This window comes from Ranitomeya imitator, chromosome 5 (assembly GCF_032444005.1).
Source record: "Ranitomeya imitator isolate aRanImi1 chromosome 5, aRanImi1.pri, whole genome shotgun sequence".
NCBI lineage: Eukaryota > Metazoa > Chordata > Amphibia > Anura > Dendrobatidae > Ranitomeya > Ranitomeya imitator.
This window is the reverse complement of record NC_091286.1, coordinates 171,331,367-171,350,975: the sequence shown is the minus strand read 5'-3', so window position 1 is coordinate 171,350,975 and position 19,609 is coordinate 171,331,367. Positions and strand designations below refer to the sequence as shown.

The following is a 19,609-nucleotide window of genomic DNA, read 5'->3' as shown; positions in this document are numbered from 1 at the left end:
AAAGCCGGCAATTGAATTACCGGCTTTAAAGCTATCTCCTTCCTAAACCCGACATGATATGAGACATGGTTTACATACAGTAAACCATCTCATATCCCCCCTTTTTTTTGCATATTCCACACTACTAATGTTAGTAGTGTGTCTATGCAAAATTTGGGCTTTCTAGCTATTAAAGGGTTACATGGCGGAAAAAATTGGCGTGGGCTCCCGTGCAATTTTCTCCAGCAGAGTAGCCAGTGACTGAGGGCAGATATTAATAGCCTGGAGAGGGTCCATGGTTATTGGCCCCCCCCTGGCTAAAAACATCTGCCCCAGCCACCCCAGAAAAGACACATCTGGAAGATGCGCCTATTCTGGCACTTGGCCACTCTCTTCCTATTCCTGTGTAGCGGTGGGATATGGGGTAATGAAGGGTTAATGCCACCTTGCTATTGTAAGGTGACATTAAGCCAAATTAATAATGGAGAGGCGTCAATTATGACACCTATCCATTATTAATCCAATACTAGTAAAGGGTTAAAAAAACACAAACACATTATTAAAAAGTATTTTAATGAAATAAAAACAAAGGTTGTTGTAATATTTTATTCTACGCTCAATCCTTCTGAAGACCCTCGCTGTTTAACAAATAAAAAATAATAAACCAACAATATACATACCTTCCGAAGATCTGTAACGTCCCACGATGTAAATCCATCTGAGGGGTTAAAATATTTTACAGCCAGGAGCTCTGCTAATGCAGCGGTGCTCTTGGCTGCAAAACCCTGGGGAATGAAGGTAGAGTAGGTCAATGACCTATATTTATCTTCATTTACGGTGAGGCGCCCTCTGCTGGTTGTTCCTTGAGAGTGGGAACTTTCCTAGAAAGCTCCCAGGCTCGAGTTCATATGAGGGCGCCCTCTGCTGGTTGTCCTCATATGAACTCGAGCCTGGGAGCTTTCTAGGAAAGTTCCCACGCTCGAGGAACAACCAGCAGAGGGCACCTCACCGCAAATGAAGGTAAATATACAGTGCCTACAAGTAGTATTCAACCCCCTGCAGATTTACACATTTGGAATTAACTTGGCATTGTGACATTTGGACTGTAGATCAGCCTGGAAGTGTGAAATGCACTGCAGCAAAAAAGAATGTTATTTCTTTGTTTATTTTTTTTTTTTAAATTGTGAAAAGTCTTTTCAGATGGTCATTTATTATTCAACCCCTCAACCCACCAGAATTCTGTTTGGTTCCCCTAAAGTATTAAGAAGTAGTTCAGGCACAAAGAACAATGAGCTTCACGTGTTTGGATTAATTATCTCTTTTTCCAGCCTTTTCTGACTATTTAAGACCCTCCCCAAACTTGTGAACAGCACTCATACATGGTCAACATGGGAAAGACAAAGGAGCATTCCAAGGCCATCAGAGACAAGATCGTGGAGGGTCACAAGGCTGGCAAGGGGTACAAAACCCTTTCCAAGGAGTTGGGCCTACCTGTCTCCACTGTTGGGAGCATCATCCGGAAGTGGAAGGCTTATGGAACTACTGTTAGCCTTCCACGGCCTGGACAGCCTTTGAAAGTTTCCTCCCGTGCCGAGGCCAGGCTTGTCCGAAGAGTCAAGGCTAACCCAAGGACAACAAGGAAGGAGCTCCGGGAAGATCTCATGGCAGTGGGGACATTGGTTTCAGTCAATACCATAAGTAACGTACTCCACCGCAATGGTCTCCGTTCCAGACGAGCCCGTAAAGTACCTTTACTTTCAAAGCGTCATGTCAAGGCTCGTCTACAGTTTGCTCATGATCACTTGGAGGACTCTGAGACTGACTGGTTCAAGGTTCTCTGGTCTGATGAGACCAAGATCGAGATCTTTGGTGCCAACCACACACGTGATGTTTGGAGACTGGATGGCACTGCATACGACCCCAAGAATACCATCCCTACAGTCAAGCATGGTGGTGGCAGCATCATGCTGTGGGGCTGTTTCTCAGCCAAGGGGCCTGGCCATCTGGTCTGCATCCATGGGAAGATGGATAGCACAGCCTACCTGGAGATTTTGGCCAAGAACCTCCACTCCTCCATCAAGGATCTTAAGATGGGTCGTCATTTCATCTTCCAACAAGACAACGACCCAAAGCACACAGCCAAGAAAACCAAGGCCTGGTTCAAGAGGCAAAAAATCAAGGTGTTGCAGTGGCCTAGTCAGTCTCCTGACCTTAACCCAATTGAAAACTTGTGGAAGGAGCTCAAGATTAAAGTCCACATGAGACACCCAAAGAACCTAGATAACTTGGAGAAGATCTGCATGGAGGAGTGGGCCAAGATAACTCCAGAGACCTGTGCCGGCCTGATCAGGTCTTATAAAAGACGATTATTAGCTGTAATTGCAAACAAAGGTTATTCCACAAAATATTAAACCTAGGGGTTGAATAATAATTGACCCACACTTTTATGTTTAAAATTTAAAAAAATTTAACTGAGCAACAAAACTTTTTGGTTTGTAAGATTTATGCATCTGTTAATAAATCCTGCTCTTGTTTGAAGTTTGAAGGTTCTAACTTATTTGCATCTTATTAAACCTGCTAAATCTGCAGGGGGTTGAATACTACTTGTAGGCACTGTAGGTCATTGACCTACTTTACCTTCATTCCCCGGAGTTTTGCAGCCAAGAGCACCGCTGCATTAGCAGAGCTCCTGGCTGTAAAATATTTTAACCCCTTCAGATGGATTTACATCGTGGGACGTTACAGATCTTCGGAAGGTATGTATATTGTTGGTTTATTTTTTTTTCTTTGTTACAGAGCGAGGGTCTTCAGATGGATTGAGTGTAGAATAAAATATTACAACAACCTTTGTTTTTATTTCATTAAAATACTTTTTAATAATGCGGGTTTTTTTTTTAACCCTTTACTAGTATTGGATTAATAATGGATAGGTGTCATAATTGACGCGTCTCCATTATTAATTTGGCTTAATGTCACCTTACAATAGCAAGGTGACATTAACCCTTCATTACCCCATATCCCACCGCTACATGGGAATGGTAAGAGAGTGGCCAAGTGCCAGAATAGGCGCATCTTCCAGATGTGCCTTTTCTGGGGTGGCTGGGGGCAGATGGTTTTAGCCAGGGGGGCCAATAACCATGGACCCTCTCCAGGCTATTAATATCTGCTCTCAGTCACTGGCTTTACTACTCTGGCGGAGAAAATTGTGCGGGAGCCCATGCCAATTTTTTCCGCCATTTAACCCTTTAATAGCTAGAACGCCCAAATTTTGCATATACACACTACTAACAGTAGTGTGGAATATGCAAAAAAAATGGAGATATGAGATAGTTTACTGTATGTCTCATATCATGTCGGGTTTGGGAAGGAGATAGCAAAAGCCGGCAATTGAATTACCGGCTTTAAAGCTATCTCGCGCTGTATGAAATATTAATATATATATACATATATGTGTCTACCGACATATATATATATATATATAAATATATATATATATTACAGTATATATGTTTTGTTTTTTTAACACATGGATCCCTTGTATATCCTTGTATGTTGGTTTTGCAAGCCTGCGAGAAAAACACGCAGTATGGATGCCATACGGATTACATAAGGAGGATGCCATGCGCAAAACACACTGACACACCCTGCCTACGGAGGAGCTACGGACCACTATTTTGGGGACTTTTCAGCGTATTACGGCCGTAATATACGGACCGTATTATCTTAAGCTGAGTGTGACGCCGGCCTAAAGCTCTGTTTTTCTTGCTGGAAAAAGTTCATATTAATGACAAAATTATTTTCAAAGTTTCATCAAGATCTTCTTAGGAATTCAGTGTTTATTTCAAATGTAAAGTTACTATATAGAAATGTATGGGTTTGCCTTGTTGAAAACGCAATTAAAGTTTAACCTCCGCTAATTTATTTTTAAATAGAGTGAAGTGGAAAGGAAAAATAGATTCAAAAAATTCAACTTTAGAAAAAAAAAACTACCATAGATATAGGTATGGCAAAATATGGCGCATAAAGACTGAATCCCTAAAAAGATCCTAATGAAACTTGGAAGATAACGTTGTTGAACTAATGTGAACTAATTCCAATAAAAAAACGGAGCTCAAAACCGTTTTTCCGTTTCCAACCGTGATAACACACTAGGCATAGGTATGGCAGAATATGGCGCATAAAGACTGAATCCCTAAAAAGATCCTAATGAAACTTGGAAGATAATGTCGTTGTACTAATATGAACTAATTCCAATAAAAAAAAACGGAGCTTAAAACCGTTTTTCCGTTTCCAACCATGATAACACTGTAGGCATAGGTAGGGCAGAAAATGGCGCATAACGACTGAATCCCTAAAAAGATCTTAATGAAACTTGGAAGATAACGTTGTTGTACTAATATGAACATATTCCAATAAAAAAAACGGAGCTCAAAACCGTTTTTCCGTTTCCAACCATGATAACACACTAGGCATAGGTATGGCAGAAAATGGCGCATAAAGACTGAATCCCTAAAAAGATCCTAATGAAACTTGGAAGATAACGTTGTTGTACTAATATGAACATATTCCAATAAAAAAAACGGAGCTCAAAACCGTTTTTCCGTTTCCAACCATGATAACACACTAGGCATAGGTATGGCAGAAAATGGCGCATAAAGACTGAATCCCTAAAAAGATCCTAATGAAACTTGGAAGATAACGTTGTTGTACTAATATGAACATATTCCAATAAAAAAAACGGAGCTCAAAACCGTTATTCCGTTTCCAAAAAATTTGACCCCTACATTCATGTATTGCAACTTTATGTCAAATAAATACATATGTAAATAAATTGGTTACTCTGCTTCAAATGGAGTGAAGTGGAAAGGAAAACTAAATTAAGAAAATGAAACGGTAAAAAAAAAATCTAAAATAGGCAGAGGTGTAGATGAATACAACTAAAATATCTACCATAGGCATAGGTAAATTTGCCACATAGGGTTTTAGTATGCACCGCCGGTCAGCTACTCTGAGTCTGAGACGGCGAAAAAAACGGATCCATTGCATTAGGCTACTTTCACACTAGTCGTACTCAGCCCGTCGCAGAGTCGGGCCGACGCTAGCAGTGAATACGCCGCACAACAGGGGCAGCGGATGCATTTTTCCAGCGCATTTGCTGCCCCAATGTGAGGTGCGGGGAGGTGGGGGCAGAGTTCCGGCCGCGCATGCGCGGTCGGAAATGGCGGACACAACGCTGCAAAAAACGTTACATGTAACGTTTTTTGCAGTTGACGGTCTGCCGCAACCGTGTGGCAAGGCGCCGCTAATGTTAGTCAATGGAGAAAAAACGCCTCCTGCAAGCAATTTTGCAGGATGTGTTTTTTCACCTAAACAACGCATTGCGACTTTTGCAAAACTACGCTAGTGTGAAAGTAGCCTTCGTTTTTCACAATCTGCGACGGATCAGTTTTTTTTAAAATTCGACAGATTGCAACTTATAGCAAAAAACTGATGTGTGAAAGGGCCTTATACAGATATCTGCATATAGCTGGAAGGTGGCCCCCAGACAGCCCACGACGGTAATTGTGTTACTGACACCAGGTTATTCATTGGTTAAAAAACCAGCAGTCCCATTCAGGTAGTAGGTGTTCTCATGAAAAGCACAGCCTGCACGTGCATCTGACAGCTGTGACACAGGCCACACCGGCACGGCACGGCCGCCTCTTTTTCCGGGTCTTGCTCAGTGCTGAGGACGGAGAGTGTCGGAGACTTCCCGCCCCCGGAGCACAGCTCTTCTGCTGCCTCGCGCTGAGGAGACCACGTGGTTTGCGCGTCTTTTGACCGCGAGCTGCTCCGTGCTGCGCTTTCCGTGATGGCGGCTTCCGTTACTGTTGTGGAGATCGGCTTCCTGCAGGAATGTGATCCCTGGCGGCTGCTTAGCCCTCAGTTCCCGAGTAAAGTAGGGGGGCGACCAGCGTGGCTAGGAGAAGTGGGGCTGCCTGGCCTCGAAAGACTGCAGTGTGGGGTCTGTATGAAACCGCTGGCTTTCCTTCTCCAAGTGTACGCGCCGTGTACCGGGAGCTTCCACCGGACTATCTTCCTGTTCATCTGCAGGGATCCCACGTGTCACCGGGCAGGAGAGCGCAGCTGCTATAAAGGTATGGCCGGCGGTGATAGCGGCTGCCAGGAGAAAGGCGCTGCGGCGGCGGCTAGGGTCCGGGGGGCGGGCTCTGAGAGTGGCCCCTCCAGGCAGCAGGAGCCACAGTAGGTGCTGAATACTGCTTCAGGGCAGGCCTGCAGTGTCAGTGTGCAGGGGCCCGAATGGAGATAGGGAAAGGCTAATAGTGAAATAGGCCTCATTTGCATATTACAATATTTTTTCTGCAGATAGAACGTTATAATGTACTAGATGGTGGCCCGATTCTAACGCATCGGGTATTCTAGAATATGCATGCCCACGTAGTATATTGCGCGGCCTCCTAGTATATTGCTTAGTGACGTAGTATATTGCCCAGTGACGTAGTATACAGCACAGAGCCACGTAGTATATTGCCCAGTGACGTAGTATACAGCACAGAGCCACGTAGTATATTGCCCAGTGACGTAGTATACAGCACAGAGCCACGTAGTATATTGCCCAGTGACGTAGTATACAGCACAGAGCCACGTAGTATATTGCCCAGTGACGTAGTATACAGCACAGAGCCATGTAGTATATTGCCCAGTGACGTAGTATACAGCACAGAGCCATGTAGTATATTGCCCAGTGACGTAGTATATTGCCCAGTGACGTAGTATACAGCACAGAGCCACGTAGTATATTGCCCAGTGACGTAGTATATTGCCCAGTGACGTAGTATACAGCACAGAGCCACGTAGTATATTGCCCAGTGACGTAGTATACAGCACAGAGCCACGTAGTATATTGCCCAGTGACGTAGTATACAGCACAGAGCCACGTAGTATATTGCCCAGTGACGTAGTATACAGCACAGAGCCATGTAGTATATTGCCCAGTGACGTAGTATACAGCACAGAGCCATGTAGTATATTGCCCAGTGACGTAGTATATTGCCCAGTGACGTAGTATACAGCACAGAGCCACGTAGTATATTGCCCAGTGACGTAGTATATTGCCCAGTGACGTAGTATACAGCACAGAGCCACGTAGTATATTGCCCAGCCACATAATATATTGCCCAGTGACGTAGTATACAGCACAGAGCCACGTAGTATATTGCCCAGTGACGTTTGTCACAGGTAAAAAAAAAAACCATATACTCACCTTTCCGAGGGCCTGTAGTAGTCCACGGCAGCTTCCGGTTCCAGGGTTGGTATGAGCGCAGGACCTATGATGACGTCATGGTCACATGACCATGACATCATGGCAGGTCCTTCTCCCATACCATCTTTGCCACCGGAACCTGCAACGGAAGATGGCGGCTGGCGCGAGCGGCTCGGCGGACTACAGAGGATGAGTATAGCAGGTTTTTTTTTTATTATGTTTAACATTACATTTTTTACTATTGATGCCGCATAGGCAGCGTCAATAGTAGAAAGTTGGGGACACACAGGGTTAATAGTGGCGGTAACGGAGTGCGTTACCCGCGGCATAACGTGGTCCGTTACCGCCGGCATTAACCCTGTGTTAGCGGTGACCGGAGGGGAGTAAGGAGCGGCCATTTTCTTCCGGACTGTGCCCGTCGCTGATTGGTCGCGGCAGCCATGACAGGCAGCTGGCGAGACCAATCAGCGAATGAATAACCGTGTCAGAAAGACAGACAGAAGGACAGATGGAAGTGACCCTTAGACAATTATATAGTAGACTAGATGGTGGCCCGATTCTAACGCATCAGGTATTCTAGAGCAGTGTTTTTCAACCAGTGTGCCGCGGCACACTAGTGTGCCGCGACACATGGTCGGGTGTGCCGCGGGGAACGGGAGTCAGCTGTTCTCTGTGCCGACTGTCAAGCTGACAGCCGGCACAGAGAAGCTGCAGCGCGCCGGCTCCCGGAGATCAATTGTACTCGCAGACATCTACCAGCTGCGAGTACAATTGAGGCTCTGACCGCTGGGTCAGAGCGACGCCAGCAGCGTGATCAAGTCATGTGATCACGCTGCTGGCGTCACTATCCGGCGCGCAGGAGAAAGAAGAGACTTGGTGGTAAGTGCTCCTGTGCTGTGGAGCTGAAGACACCGAAGATTCAGCGTGGGGTGGGTTTATGGGGAGTATGTGGGGGGGATTTATTCAGTGTGTGGGGGGGGATTTATTCAGTGTGTGGGGGGGGATTTATTCAGTGTGTGGGGGGGGATTTATTCAGTGTGGGGGGGATTTATTCAGTGTGGGGGGGGATTTATTCAGTGTGTGTGGGGGGGATTTATTCAGTGTGTACGTGGGGGGGGGCTGGAATTTATTTAGCATGTGTGGGGCAGGGTGCATTTATTCTGTGGAAGGGGATGGATTTATTCTATCGGAAGGGCAGTGGATATATTCTGTGGGGGTGAGTGGGGAGATGGGGGTGGACACAGTAGCGATGGGAAAAATGTGTGCTGACAGTACTGGGAGCAACGGTGATGGGATGTGTGAGGACAGTATGGGGAGTCGGGGGAATGTGTGAGGGGGGGAATGTGTGAGGAGGAAATATGGAGAGAGCAAAGGGGTATGTTAGCAGGGGGGGGATGTACAGAAGGAGGCTATTAGAAATGTGTGCAGACAGTATGGGGGGATGAAAGTGTGAGTGGACACATAATAGATACTGAGTAGTGTGAGGGTAACAGCCAGGAGGAGACAGTATGCCAAGTAGGAGGAGTGTAATGAAGGGGCACAGTAGAGAGACTGGGCTCTCTAGGAGGGACACCGTATGAGAAGGCAGTGTGAAGTATTGAAAAGAGAGAGAGGGTAGTGTGGATGGCATGTACCATAAGAGGGACAGTGAGGGTCATATTATGTGCTGGGAATAAAGTGAGGGGCAATGATTTACTCAGGGGCTCAGCCTAGGGCAGATATTGTTATTCCGGAGCATTATAATAACACTGCTATCTTTAAGGGTGTTGTGTCGGGATGTGCTGCAGAAGACAGGAGAAGATGGAAGTCTGCAGAAACGAGCTCTGCCGGTGGATGAGAAGAGTCATCATGGCATCTGGACAAGGTGAAGATGAAAAGAAAGAGGCGACTCCACAAACAACGTCATCTATCAGGTACCTGGATGGATGTAAATGTGTTTTTTTTGTGATACTAATTCTCATTTTTATTTGTTAGGAACATTAAAGGGGATGTCCAAGGTTGTGATGAGTCTGCAGTCATACTATGTGACTGCAGACTTCTGAATTCTCACAGTGCACACTGCTATCATAATTCTCTGATGTTGGTGATTTACATACATGCGGTCACGTGCTGACTAGACATGTGTGGCCTCATTCAATGAAAATGAATTGACTGAGGCCGGACACGTCTAGTTAGAATGTGACCAGAAGTATCCAAATCACATACTTGTGCTGTCATGACCGTCCACTGGCCACCGACAAGGGAGAATCCTAAAAGTGTGCAGTGCTTGCGCTGTGAGAATTCAGAAGCCTGCAGTCACATAGAATGACTGCAGACTTTCATCTCAAACCTGGACGCACCATTTTGTGCCATTTTGGTTGGTGGTGTGCCTCGGGATTTTTTAAGTATAAAAAGTGTGCCGCGGCTCAAAAAAGGTTGAAAAACACTGTTCTAGAGTATGTATATAGCACAGGCCACAACATATTCTTGAATACCCAATGCGTTACTACAGCCCACGCAGTATATAACGAAGCCCACGCAGTATATAGTAGCCATGTAGTATATAGCAATGTGGGCACTATATGCGTGGTTAAACAAGACTTAAAATAAAAAATTAACATATACTCACCATCCGAAGGCCCCTTGAAGTCCTGGCGCCTGTGTGTGGTGCACGCGGCAGCTTCCGGTCCCACGGTTGGTATGAGCGCAGGACCTGTGATGACGTCGTGGTCGCATGACCGTGACGTCATGGAAGATCCTTCTTGCATAGCATCCTTGGCACCGGAACCTGCCGCTTGCACTGCCGAGGACAGCGCGCCACGTCAGAGGGTGAGAATAACCTTTTTTTTTTTTTTTTTTTTAATTATTGTTATTTGTAACATTAGATCTTTGTATTATTGATGCTGCATACACAGCATCAATAGTAAAAAGTTGGTCACACAGGGTTAATAGCTGCATTACCGGAGTGCGTTACACCGCGGTCCATTAAAACTGCCATTAACCCTGTGTGAGGGCTGACTGGAGAGGAGTATGGAGCGGGCACTGACTGCGGGGAGGAAGGAGTGGCCATTTTGCCACCGGACTGTGCCCATCGCTGATTGGTCGTGGCAAAACGCCCACGACCAATCAGCGACTTGGATTTCCATGACAGATAGAGGCCGCAACCAATGAATATCCGTGACAGACAGACGGAAGTGACCCTTAGACAATTATATAGTAGATATGGTTAGTGTGATTTGTATAGGGGTGAGTGTGTGTAATGTTTGTGTATATGCTAAGTCTGTACTCTGGGGGGCGACAACCCGTCCCAATCGAGGCCATCCACTATCCTCAGGGAGGGAACGGAGCACAGTTTGAGCATCGAACGGCTGCTTCATTTTAACAAGGATTCGCTAATCAGCAATCAGAAGTTTATTATTCTTTTCATTGGCTAGTCTCCATCCCAGCGAGGCCTGGTGTCACCTTCCTGACCTGGGTCACTCCGTGGCAATAACTCTGGGACGCTTCTACATTTCCCAGTGATTCTGAGGTGATTTTTTTTTTTTTTTTTTCTTTTTTTTTTCGTGACATGGTAAACTTCATAATAGTAATACATTCAGCACAATATGATTTACATCTATTTATGGAAATATAGAAAATTTTACACATTTTGAAAAATTCTCAATTTTCATGCGCTTAACCCCTTCACAACCTTAGGGACTTTCTAAATCTACGTAATTCAATGAACACATGCGGATTCAATAGACAGCAGCGCATTGGATGCAGCGAATATGCACTAATACTTCCGAATCATGTGCACCCGGCCTTAGATGGAAACCCCAAAGTAAGTACTCGGCCTAAAGCGCCAGGTAAACGTTATGTAAAATGTTCCTAATAAAAGCTTCAACTCAATCCACTAAAAAATCAAGTCCCTACTCGTCTCTGTCATCATCACGGTACTGGTAGTGTTGGGGGAGGATCTTAAGTGACCCTTCACGGTTGACTCAGTGATTTCCCAATCCACAGGGCGTTGCCGGCAACTGAGAATGACCAGACGGAGAACATGTCTCTGTTTGGGGGGGGGGATCAAGGTCAAATCCATATTCCCGTGTATTGTCATCTTTTATAATTTTTGCGGATTATACTCCAGCCAAATAACATAAGAACACGCTCACAGTTCTTAACCAATAAGAATGCAGGAAAACCGGAAACTACATATATGGCCATGTCTACGTGACATAGGAAAATAACATAACAGCCTGTATGTCAAGGGCTCGTAGAACAACTCGTACACCCTCAGTCTCATATCTTGTTCAGGTTGAAACAATCAAGGTCTCATAACAACTATGAACTTTAGCCTAGTAACAGAATTTATCTCAAAACAGCAAGATGGAGTCGAAAAGCACAAAATAAAGCCAGCTTTAATTTTCCTTAATTTAATCCTTCACAATTCCCCCCCCCCCCCAGATAAATTTTGCTAACTAATATGCAGCATCAGAGGTACTATCCCGAGCTATAAGCTTGAGGGGTACTGGTCTTCACATGACTGGTGCCATGTTACCAGCTATGGCTGTTGCGCCATACCTGTCGCCGCTGTATGCTACAATTTACGGTTAACAATTTTTGATGACGGCGGAGTACATCTTTTGAAGGTAGCCATGCGCTTTTGGCTTCAACATCTTCATCAGGTAACTTTGTGAAATCGGTGTAGAGAAGAGCAGGGGTGACAACGCTTTTGGTATCATTATTAGTTGTCCTAGTGCAGAATTTCCTAATACATACAGAAATACACCAAAGAACAAGTTTTAGTATTGCATACAGTACAGACCAAAAGTTTGGACACACCTTCTCATTTAAAGATTTTTCTGTATTTTCATGACTATGAAAATTGTACTTTCACACTGAAGGCATCAAAACTATGAATTAACACGTGGAATTATATACTTAACAAAATAGTGTGAAACAACTGAAAATAGGTGTTATATTCTAGGTTCTTCAAAGTAACCACCTTTTGCTTTTGATGACTGTTTTGCACACTCTTGGCATTCTCTTGATGAGCTTCAAGAGGTAGTCGCTGGGAATGGTCTTCCAATAATCTTGAAGAAGTTCCCAGAGATGCTTAGCACTTGTTGGCCCTTTTGCCTTCACTCTGCGGTCCAGCTCACCCCAAACCATCTCAATTGGGTTCAGGTCTGGTAACTGTGGAGGCCAAGTCATCTAGCGTAGCACCCCATCACTCTCCTTCTTGGTCAAATAGCCCTTACACAGCCTGGAGGTGTGTTTGGGGTCATTGTCCTGTTGAAAAATAAATGATGGTCCAACTAAACGCAAAAGGGATGGAGTAGCATGCCACTGCAAGATACTGTGGTAGCCATGCTGGTTCAGTATGCCTTCAATTTTGAATAAATCCCCAACATTGTCACCCCCACACTACACCTCCTTCTCCATGCTTCACTTTGGGAACCAGGCATGTAGAGTCCATCCATTCACCTTTTCTGCGTCGCACAAAGTCACAGTGGTTGGAACCAAAGATTTCAAATTTCGACTCATCAGACCAAAGCACAGATTTCCACTGGTCTAATGTCCATTCCTTGTGTTCTTTAGCCCAAACAAGTCTCTTCTGCATGTTGCCTGTCCTTAGCAGTGATTTCCTAGCAGCTATTTTACCATGAAGGCCTGCTGCACAAAGTCTCCTCTTAAGGGCTTGTTTTCACTTGCGAGGAACACGTCCATGTCTCGCATGTGGAAACGAAGCTCTGGTGCCGGCACTCCGGAGCGTGCGGCTGCATGTGTTGCTATGCGGCCGCACGCTCCGCTCCACAGTGCCGGCGCCAGAGCTTCGTTTCCACATGCGAGACACTGACGTTGTTCCTCGCAAGTGAAAACAAGCCCTAACAGTTGTTGTAGAGATGTGTCTGCTGCTAGAACTCTGTGTGGCATTGACCTGGTCTCTAATCTGAGCTGCTGTTAACCTGTGATTTCTGAGGCTGGTGACTCAGATAAACTTCTCCTCAGAAGCAGAGGTGACTCTTGGTCTTCCTTTCCTGGGGCGGTCCTCATGTGAGCCAGTTTCTTTGTAGCGCTTGATGGTTTTTGCCTCTGCACTTGGGGACATTTTCAAAGTTTTCCCAATTTTTCAGACTGACTGACCTTCATTTCTTTACTTAGCTGCTTATTTCTTGCCATAATACAAATTCTAACAGTGTATTCAGTAGGACTATCAGCTGTGTATCCACCAGACTTCTGCACAACACAACTGATAGTCCCAAGCCCATTTATAAGGCAAGAAATCCCACTTGTTAAACCTGACAGGGCACACCTGTGAAGTGAAAATCATTCATGGTGACTACCTCTTGAAGCTCATCAAGAGAATGCCAAGAGAGTGCAAAGCAGTCATCAAAGCAAAAGGTGGCTACTTTGAAGAACCTAGAATATAAGACATATTTTCAGTTGTTTCACACTTTTTTGTTAAGTATATAATTCCACGTGTGTTAATTCATAGTTTTGATGCCTTCAGTGTGAATGTAGAATTTTCATAGTCATGAAAGTCTTAGTTACTCACCGGTTAACGGTGTTTCTCGGAGTCCATGACAGCACTACAGAGAGAGGGGATCCGCCCTTCAGGAACAGGAAACCTACAGATACATAAGGGCGGCACCTCTCCCACGCATCAGTTGGTTTACAGAGCACAAGAGGACCACCAAGGTTAATAGCATACATAATAAACAATAGTACAATAACTAACTTCACTACCCGTGAATTATATAAACAAAGGAAGAGGTGTACATCCAGAACTTAAGAAGACGGGGAGGGTATGTACAGGTGCTGTCATGGACTCCGAGAAACACCGTTAACCGGTGAGTAACTAAGACTTTATCGGTCGTCTATGACAGCACTACGGAGAGAATTACAGAGAGTAACTAGGTAGGGACTACAGCTTGCAGCACCCTTACACCAAAAGAGAGGTCAGAAGAGGCACCCAGGTTCAATCTATAGTGGTTATAGAATGTGTTTGGGGAAGACCAAGTAGCAGCCTTACAAATCTGGTCGATCGACACCTCCAATCTTTCCGCCCACGAAGCCGCCATAGCTCTAGTGGAATGCGCTTTTAGACCTTCAGGCGCCGGCTTGCCCTTTGAGATGTATGCCAGCGAGATAGCCTCCCTGATCCATCTAGCTAAAGTAGATTTCGATGCTCTATGCCCTTTCCTACTACCCTGATAGGACACGAATAGGGCGTTATCTATCTTGCAGGGATCAGTTACCGCTAGATACTCCAGGATACATCTTTTTACATCTAAAGTATGTAGCTTCCTTTCCTTATCGTTAGTAGGATTGGGGAGAAAAGATGGAAGAACTATTTCCTGTGTTCTGTGGAATCTGGACACTACCTTAGGAAGATATGCTGGATCAGGGGACAGTATCACTCTATCATCCCTAAGCTGCATGTAAGGGGGAACCCTGGATAATGCTTGGATGTCGCCTATCCTACGTGCCGATGTTAGGGCTACCAGGAAGGCTACTTTAAGGGATAGATTTTTAAGAGAGGCTGAAGTAATCGGCTCAAATGGGGCCTCTCTCATGACTGAGAGGACTAGGTTCAGGTCCCATGGCATGACCCTATTTTTTACCATTGGCCTAGACCGTTTTGTCGCTTTGATGAATCTGCTGACCCAGTGATTCTCAGCAATGTTGCAGCAAAAGAGGGCCCCTAAGGCTGATACCTGCACTTTAAGAGTATTTGGGGATAACCCCATATCTAACCCCTTCTGTAAGAATTCCAAAATCTGGTTTATCGGTATTGACTGACCAGCTATTACCCCCGAGTTCTGAAGAAATCTCTTCCAGATCCTGACAAATTTTTGTGGTGATTATTTTTCTGCTCTTCAGCAGTGTTAATGAGGCCCGGAGAGAACCCCCCTATCTTTTAACAGCGCCCGCTCAAAATCCACGCCGTCAGATGAAGGCCAACCGCCCGAGGATGGTAGACTGGGCCCTGGGATAGGAGATCCGGGATGTCTGGCAAGACCCACGGGTCGGATATTGACATAGCCCTTAGGCATGGAAACCACGTCCTTCTGGGCCAGAAGGGGGCAATTAATATCACTGTGGCTTTGTCCTTCCTGATTTTCCTCACCACCAGAGGAATTAGAGACAGGGGAGGAAAGGCGTAGGCTAGCCTGAAGTCCCAGTCTATGAGCAGGGCGTCTACTGATTGAGGATTTTCTCTCGGGTTCAGAGAGCAGAATTGTCACTTTTCTGTTTTCTTTTGTAGCGAACAGGTCCACCTCCGGTAGACCCCACCTTTCCACGATGAGGTTGAAGATGGAGCCGTTCAGGGACCACTCTCCCTGCTTTAATGTGTTGCGGCTTAAGAAATCCGCCATAGTGTTTTCTGCTCCTCTTATGTGAAGAGCGGTCAATGAGAGGAGATGTTGCTCTGCTAGCTGGAACAGACGATCCGCTACGCACATGAGGGATTTGGAACGGGTCCCGACTTGGTGGTTTATATATGCCACGGTGACCCGATTGTCCGAGAATACCCGCACGTGGTGGCCCTGTAGATAGACGAGTGATTTAACAACCTATTCCACTGCCGTTAACTCCTTCAGGTTGGAGGACATTTCCATCTGACACTGATCCCAACGCCCCTGTACCAATATATCCCCCATGTGAGCCCCCCCACCCAGAAGGGCTAGCGTCTGAGGTGACTATACGGGTTACATTATATTCCCAGGGGACCCCCGTGGTTCTCTCGGTCCAGCCACCATTCGAGGGATACAATAGCATCTTGGGATAGGGTCAGCAGGCTCTCAAGACATCCCCCCCCCCCCCCCAACCTTTTTTGTTGTGACAGCACCTCGCCCTGAAGTATCCTCATATGATACTGGGCCCATCGGACCGCTGGAATACAGGACGAGAGAGAGCCTAAGAGAGACATGGCTCTTCTAAGGGGCATGGAGGGGTTTTTAGAGGCATTCAGTACCTGAAGGTGCAGGCGATCAATTTTCTCGAGAGGCAGATGGCATTCCTGAACCTGAGAATCCAGGGTCAGGCCTAAAAATCACTGCACCGTCATGGGCTGTAACCGAGATTTTTTTAACATTTAGCATCCACCCCAGAAGCTCCAGAGCAGACATTACTTTATGTAATTGTTCCAGACAGTGATCCGCCGTTTTACCCACGATAAGGAGATCGACCAGGTAGGGGATTATTATAATGTCAGACTCATGTAGGTGTGCCATAACTTCAGCCATTACCTTGGTAAACACCCGAGGGGCGACTGATATACCAAAAGGGAGGGCCCTATACTGGAAATGTCTGACTACCCCCTCCAACCGCACCGCCACCCTCAGGAATCGTTGGTGTCCTGCATAAATGGGGATATGGTAATAGGCGTCCTTTAAATCCAATACTACCATAAAGCAGTTTTTAAACAGTAGCTTTATTGCGGTGTTAATAGTCTCCATTTTAAATGATTGTACGGTCAGGAAATTAAGAGCCCTAAGATTAATAATTGTTCTAAAGGAGCCGTTTACGTATCAAGAATAGAGGAGAGTAGAACCCTCTACCCTGTTCTCCCTCCGGAACCTCCGATAGGACATTCTTAACGAGTAGGTCGCGAACTTCCATTTCCAGGGCCGCCCGTTCTGCTGGAGAGGACCTGAGTGGCGTAATTCTGAAGCAATTCTGAGGGATAGAGGAAAACTCTAGCCGCAGACCCGTAGCTATTATTCCCAAAATCCAATCGCTACTGGAGATTTTGGACCAGGCCGGGTGGAAGGCAGAAAGTCTACCTCCCACCGGGGCAACTAGTCATTGGGGTGGTTTTTTGACTTCCCGGGATGGTTCCTGACGTCCCCCACCTCCAAACATAAATCCAGTACCTTTCTTCCTTTTATCGTCCCATCTGCTCTGGTCTCTAGCTGGTCTCCTTCGGAAGAACCTCTTCCCTGCGAAGGGACGCCTGTAAGAAGTGGTCGGTAGACTGGGAAATTTTTTCTTCTCGTCTCCGGCTTTCTCCAGCAGTTCGTCCAGGACTGGACCGAACAGGTATTCCTCTTCGCATGGGATAGAGCACAGAGATGGAATCTGGACTGAAGGTCACCCGGCCAACATTTCAGCCACAGGGCCCTGCTTGCCGCATTTGATAATCCAGCTGCTCTGGCCGCCATCCTTGCCTTATCTGCAGATGCATCCGCGAGAAAGGCAGTGGCATTCTGAATTGTTGGCAGGAATTTTAACATAGAATCCCTGGAGACTCCCTCTTCCAATTTAGATCCTAGCTGATCCAGCCAGACCATCATTGATCTGGCTGCACATGTCGCCGCTACTGCAGGTTTTAGGGCACCCGCCGACATCTCCCATGTCCCTTTAAGAAATGAGTCAGCCTTCTTATCAAGGAGATCCCTTAGGGAAGCCATGTCGTCAAAGGGGATAGATGATCTTTTAGACGCCTTAGCCACTGCTGCGTCCAATTTTGGTGCTTTATCCCACGTATTCACCAGGGGGTCTTCAAAGGGATATCTGCGTTTAAAGGCCGGTGGAAAGGAGCTTTTTTTTTCTCTGGCTTTTTCCCATTCCCTTTTGATAAGGTTCTGAACCTTGTCATTAAGCGGAAAAGACCTACGCTTTTTGGGGTCTAGACCGCCAAACATCAGGTCTGCGCAGAAAGTTCTGGCCTTTCGTCAGCCACCCCCATGGTGGATCGAACTGATTTGATCAGCTTGTCCATCTGGTCCAGCGGGAAACAGAAACGATTAGAATCCTCTTCTGAAGAGGACGCTGAGGAAACAGAAGTGTCTGAATCATTCTCATTTCTAGGGCCAGCGGACGAATCCGAATCTGAGGCGCTAGACTCCCTTCTTCTTTTGGAAGGCTCCCCCCGGGACAGGGATTTCAGGGAATCTTTCACCTCCTTCCTGATAATCTCCCTAAGGTTTGATGTAAAATCAGGAGACTCTTCCGCCACCTATGGGAGCGGAGAAAAAGGCTATGTAATTTTACCCCGGTGCTACCGCTAAACCGTGTTCCCATCAATTTATTTCCTACCGTCTGCCGCACACACGACTGACAAAGTCTTTTAGGGTAGGCGTCTGGCAAAGGGCAAGCGCATAGCGCGCACTCCTTGTTTTTTACTTTACCAGCGCATTTTTTCCCCTACGGAAATAAACATAGGAAAAGACTGCATCAGGGTACGTTCACGTAGATCTCTTACCCGGGCAGTAGCGGTAGGTACCGGATCACTGGGGGGTCGGTCCAGATCCTTTTGTCTAGATCTGCGACTGGCCTGATTACTGCGTCCGCGGGTCTTCGGCTGGGGGTTCGCATGGGACTTCTCCGGGGATCTCTCCTGCTCCTCTAGCAGACCGACGGTAGCTTCCAGCTCATCCATAGCTGCAGATGGGCTCACAAGCAGCGCTCTGTATGGCTATATATAGCCCTTCCCCCGGATCCGGAACATGTGCAGGTGCGTGGCCCAATCCACCCCCACACCTGCAGATCCTTGCGCCACCCCCACAACCCCCATTCGCCTCACTACCCCCCGCCCCCGCCGCATGCAGGATAGCGGTGTTTTTCCCCAAAAACCGGCCGGCGTTTCACTTCCTGTCTAGGCCCCGCCCCCTCCGCGTGTCACTTCCGGTATCGTCAGTGAGCCCAGGGATGCGCCCGGAAGCCAGGGGACTGCGCCGCCGGACCCCCCAGCCACCCACGGCCGCAGCACAGCGGCAATTAGCTGCACAAGCCGGCGACCGACCCCCAGCCCCGGTCCCGCAAACCCCCCCCCCGAACCGGAAGGAGCGCACAGGACGCTGCACCGCACCGACGGGGACAAGAGGTGGGAAAGATCAAGGCCCAGGAGGGTGAACGGACCCCGGGGGGGGGGACATACTCACCTCGCTGCGACTGTGGACGGACCTCCTCCGGATGCCGCTTCACGCTGCACCGCTCACTGTCGTGGAGTCCTACCCGGACCCACCGTGGCACTTCCAGGGACCCGCACTGCCCGAGGTAGGAGACCCCCTCGCTACCTGGGTCGGACACCCGGCCTGGGTGTTGATGGGTGATCAAAGTCGTCGTATCTGAAGGGAATCCTGTCCTCCAGGAACAGGAAACCAACTGATGCGTGGGAGAGGTGCCGCCCTTATGTATCTGTAGGTTTCCTGTTCCTGAAGGGCGGATCCCCTCTCTCCGTAGTGCTGTCATGGACGACCGATAAAATATAGAAAAATCTTTAAATGAGAAGGTGTCCAAACTTTCGGTCTGTACTGTACATGACAAGAATAAAGACAGCGATGTGTAACAAACTTTGCAAGATGCCAGCTATCCAGCCCCCAATTCCTTTGAACCAATTGGGTAGATTGAAAAAGGTGTCTTCCCACCAACTGTCCTTATTAAGGTCATTGT

The 19,609-nt window shown here is 46.8% G+C and overlaps 1 protein-coding gene across 2 annotated transcripts in view; it reads left to right on the top strand.

Annotated features, from left to right (window-relative positions):
* Positions 1–5,625: 5,625 nt before the first annotated feature.
* Positions 5,626–19,609, top strand: part of PDCD2 (programmed cell death 2) — a 161,882-nt gene continuing 147,898 nt past the window's right edge. The window contains exon 1 of one of the 2 annotated variants that reach the window (XM_069769318.1): positions 5,626–6,116. In XM_069769318.1, the coding sequence (XP_069625419.1) occupies positions 5,831–6,116 (286 nt within the window). In that variant the 5' untranslated portion in view covers positions 5,626–5,830. The remainder of the gene's footprint in view (positions 6,117–19,609) is intronic. The other variant, XM_069769319.1, reaches the window with a different exon arrangement.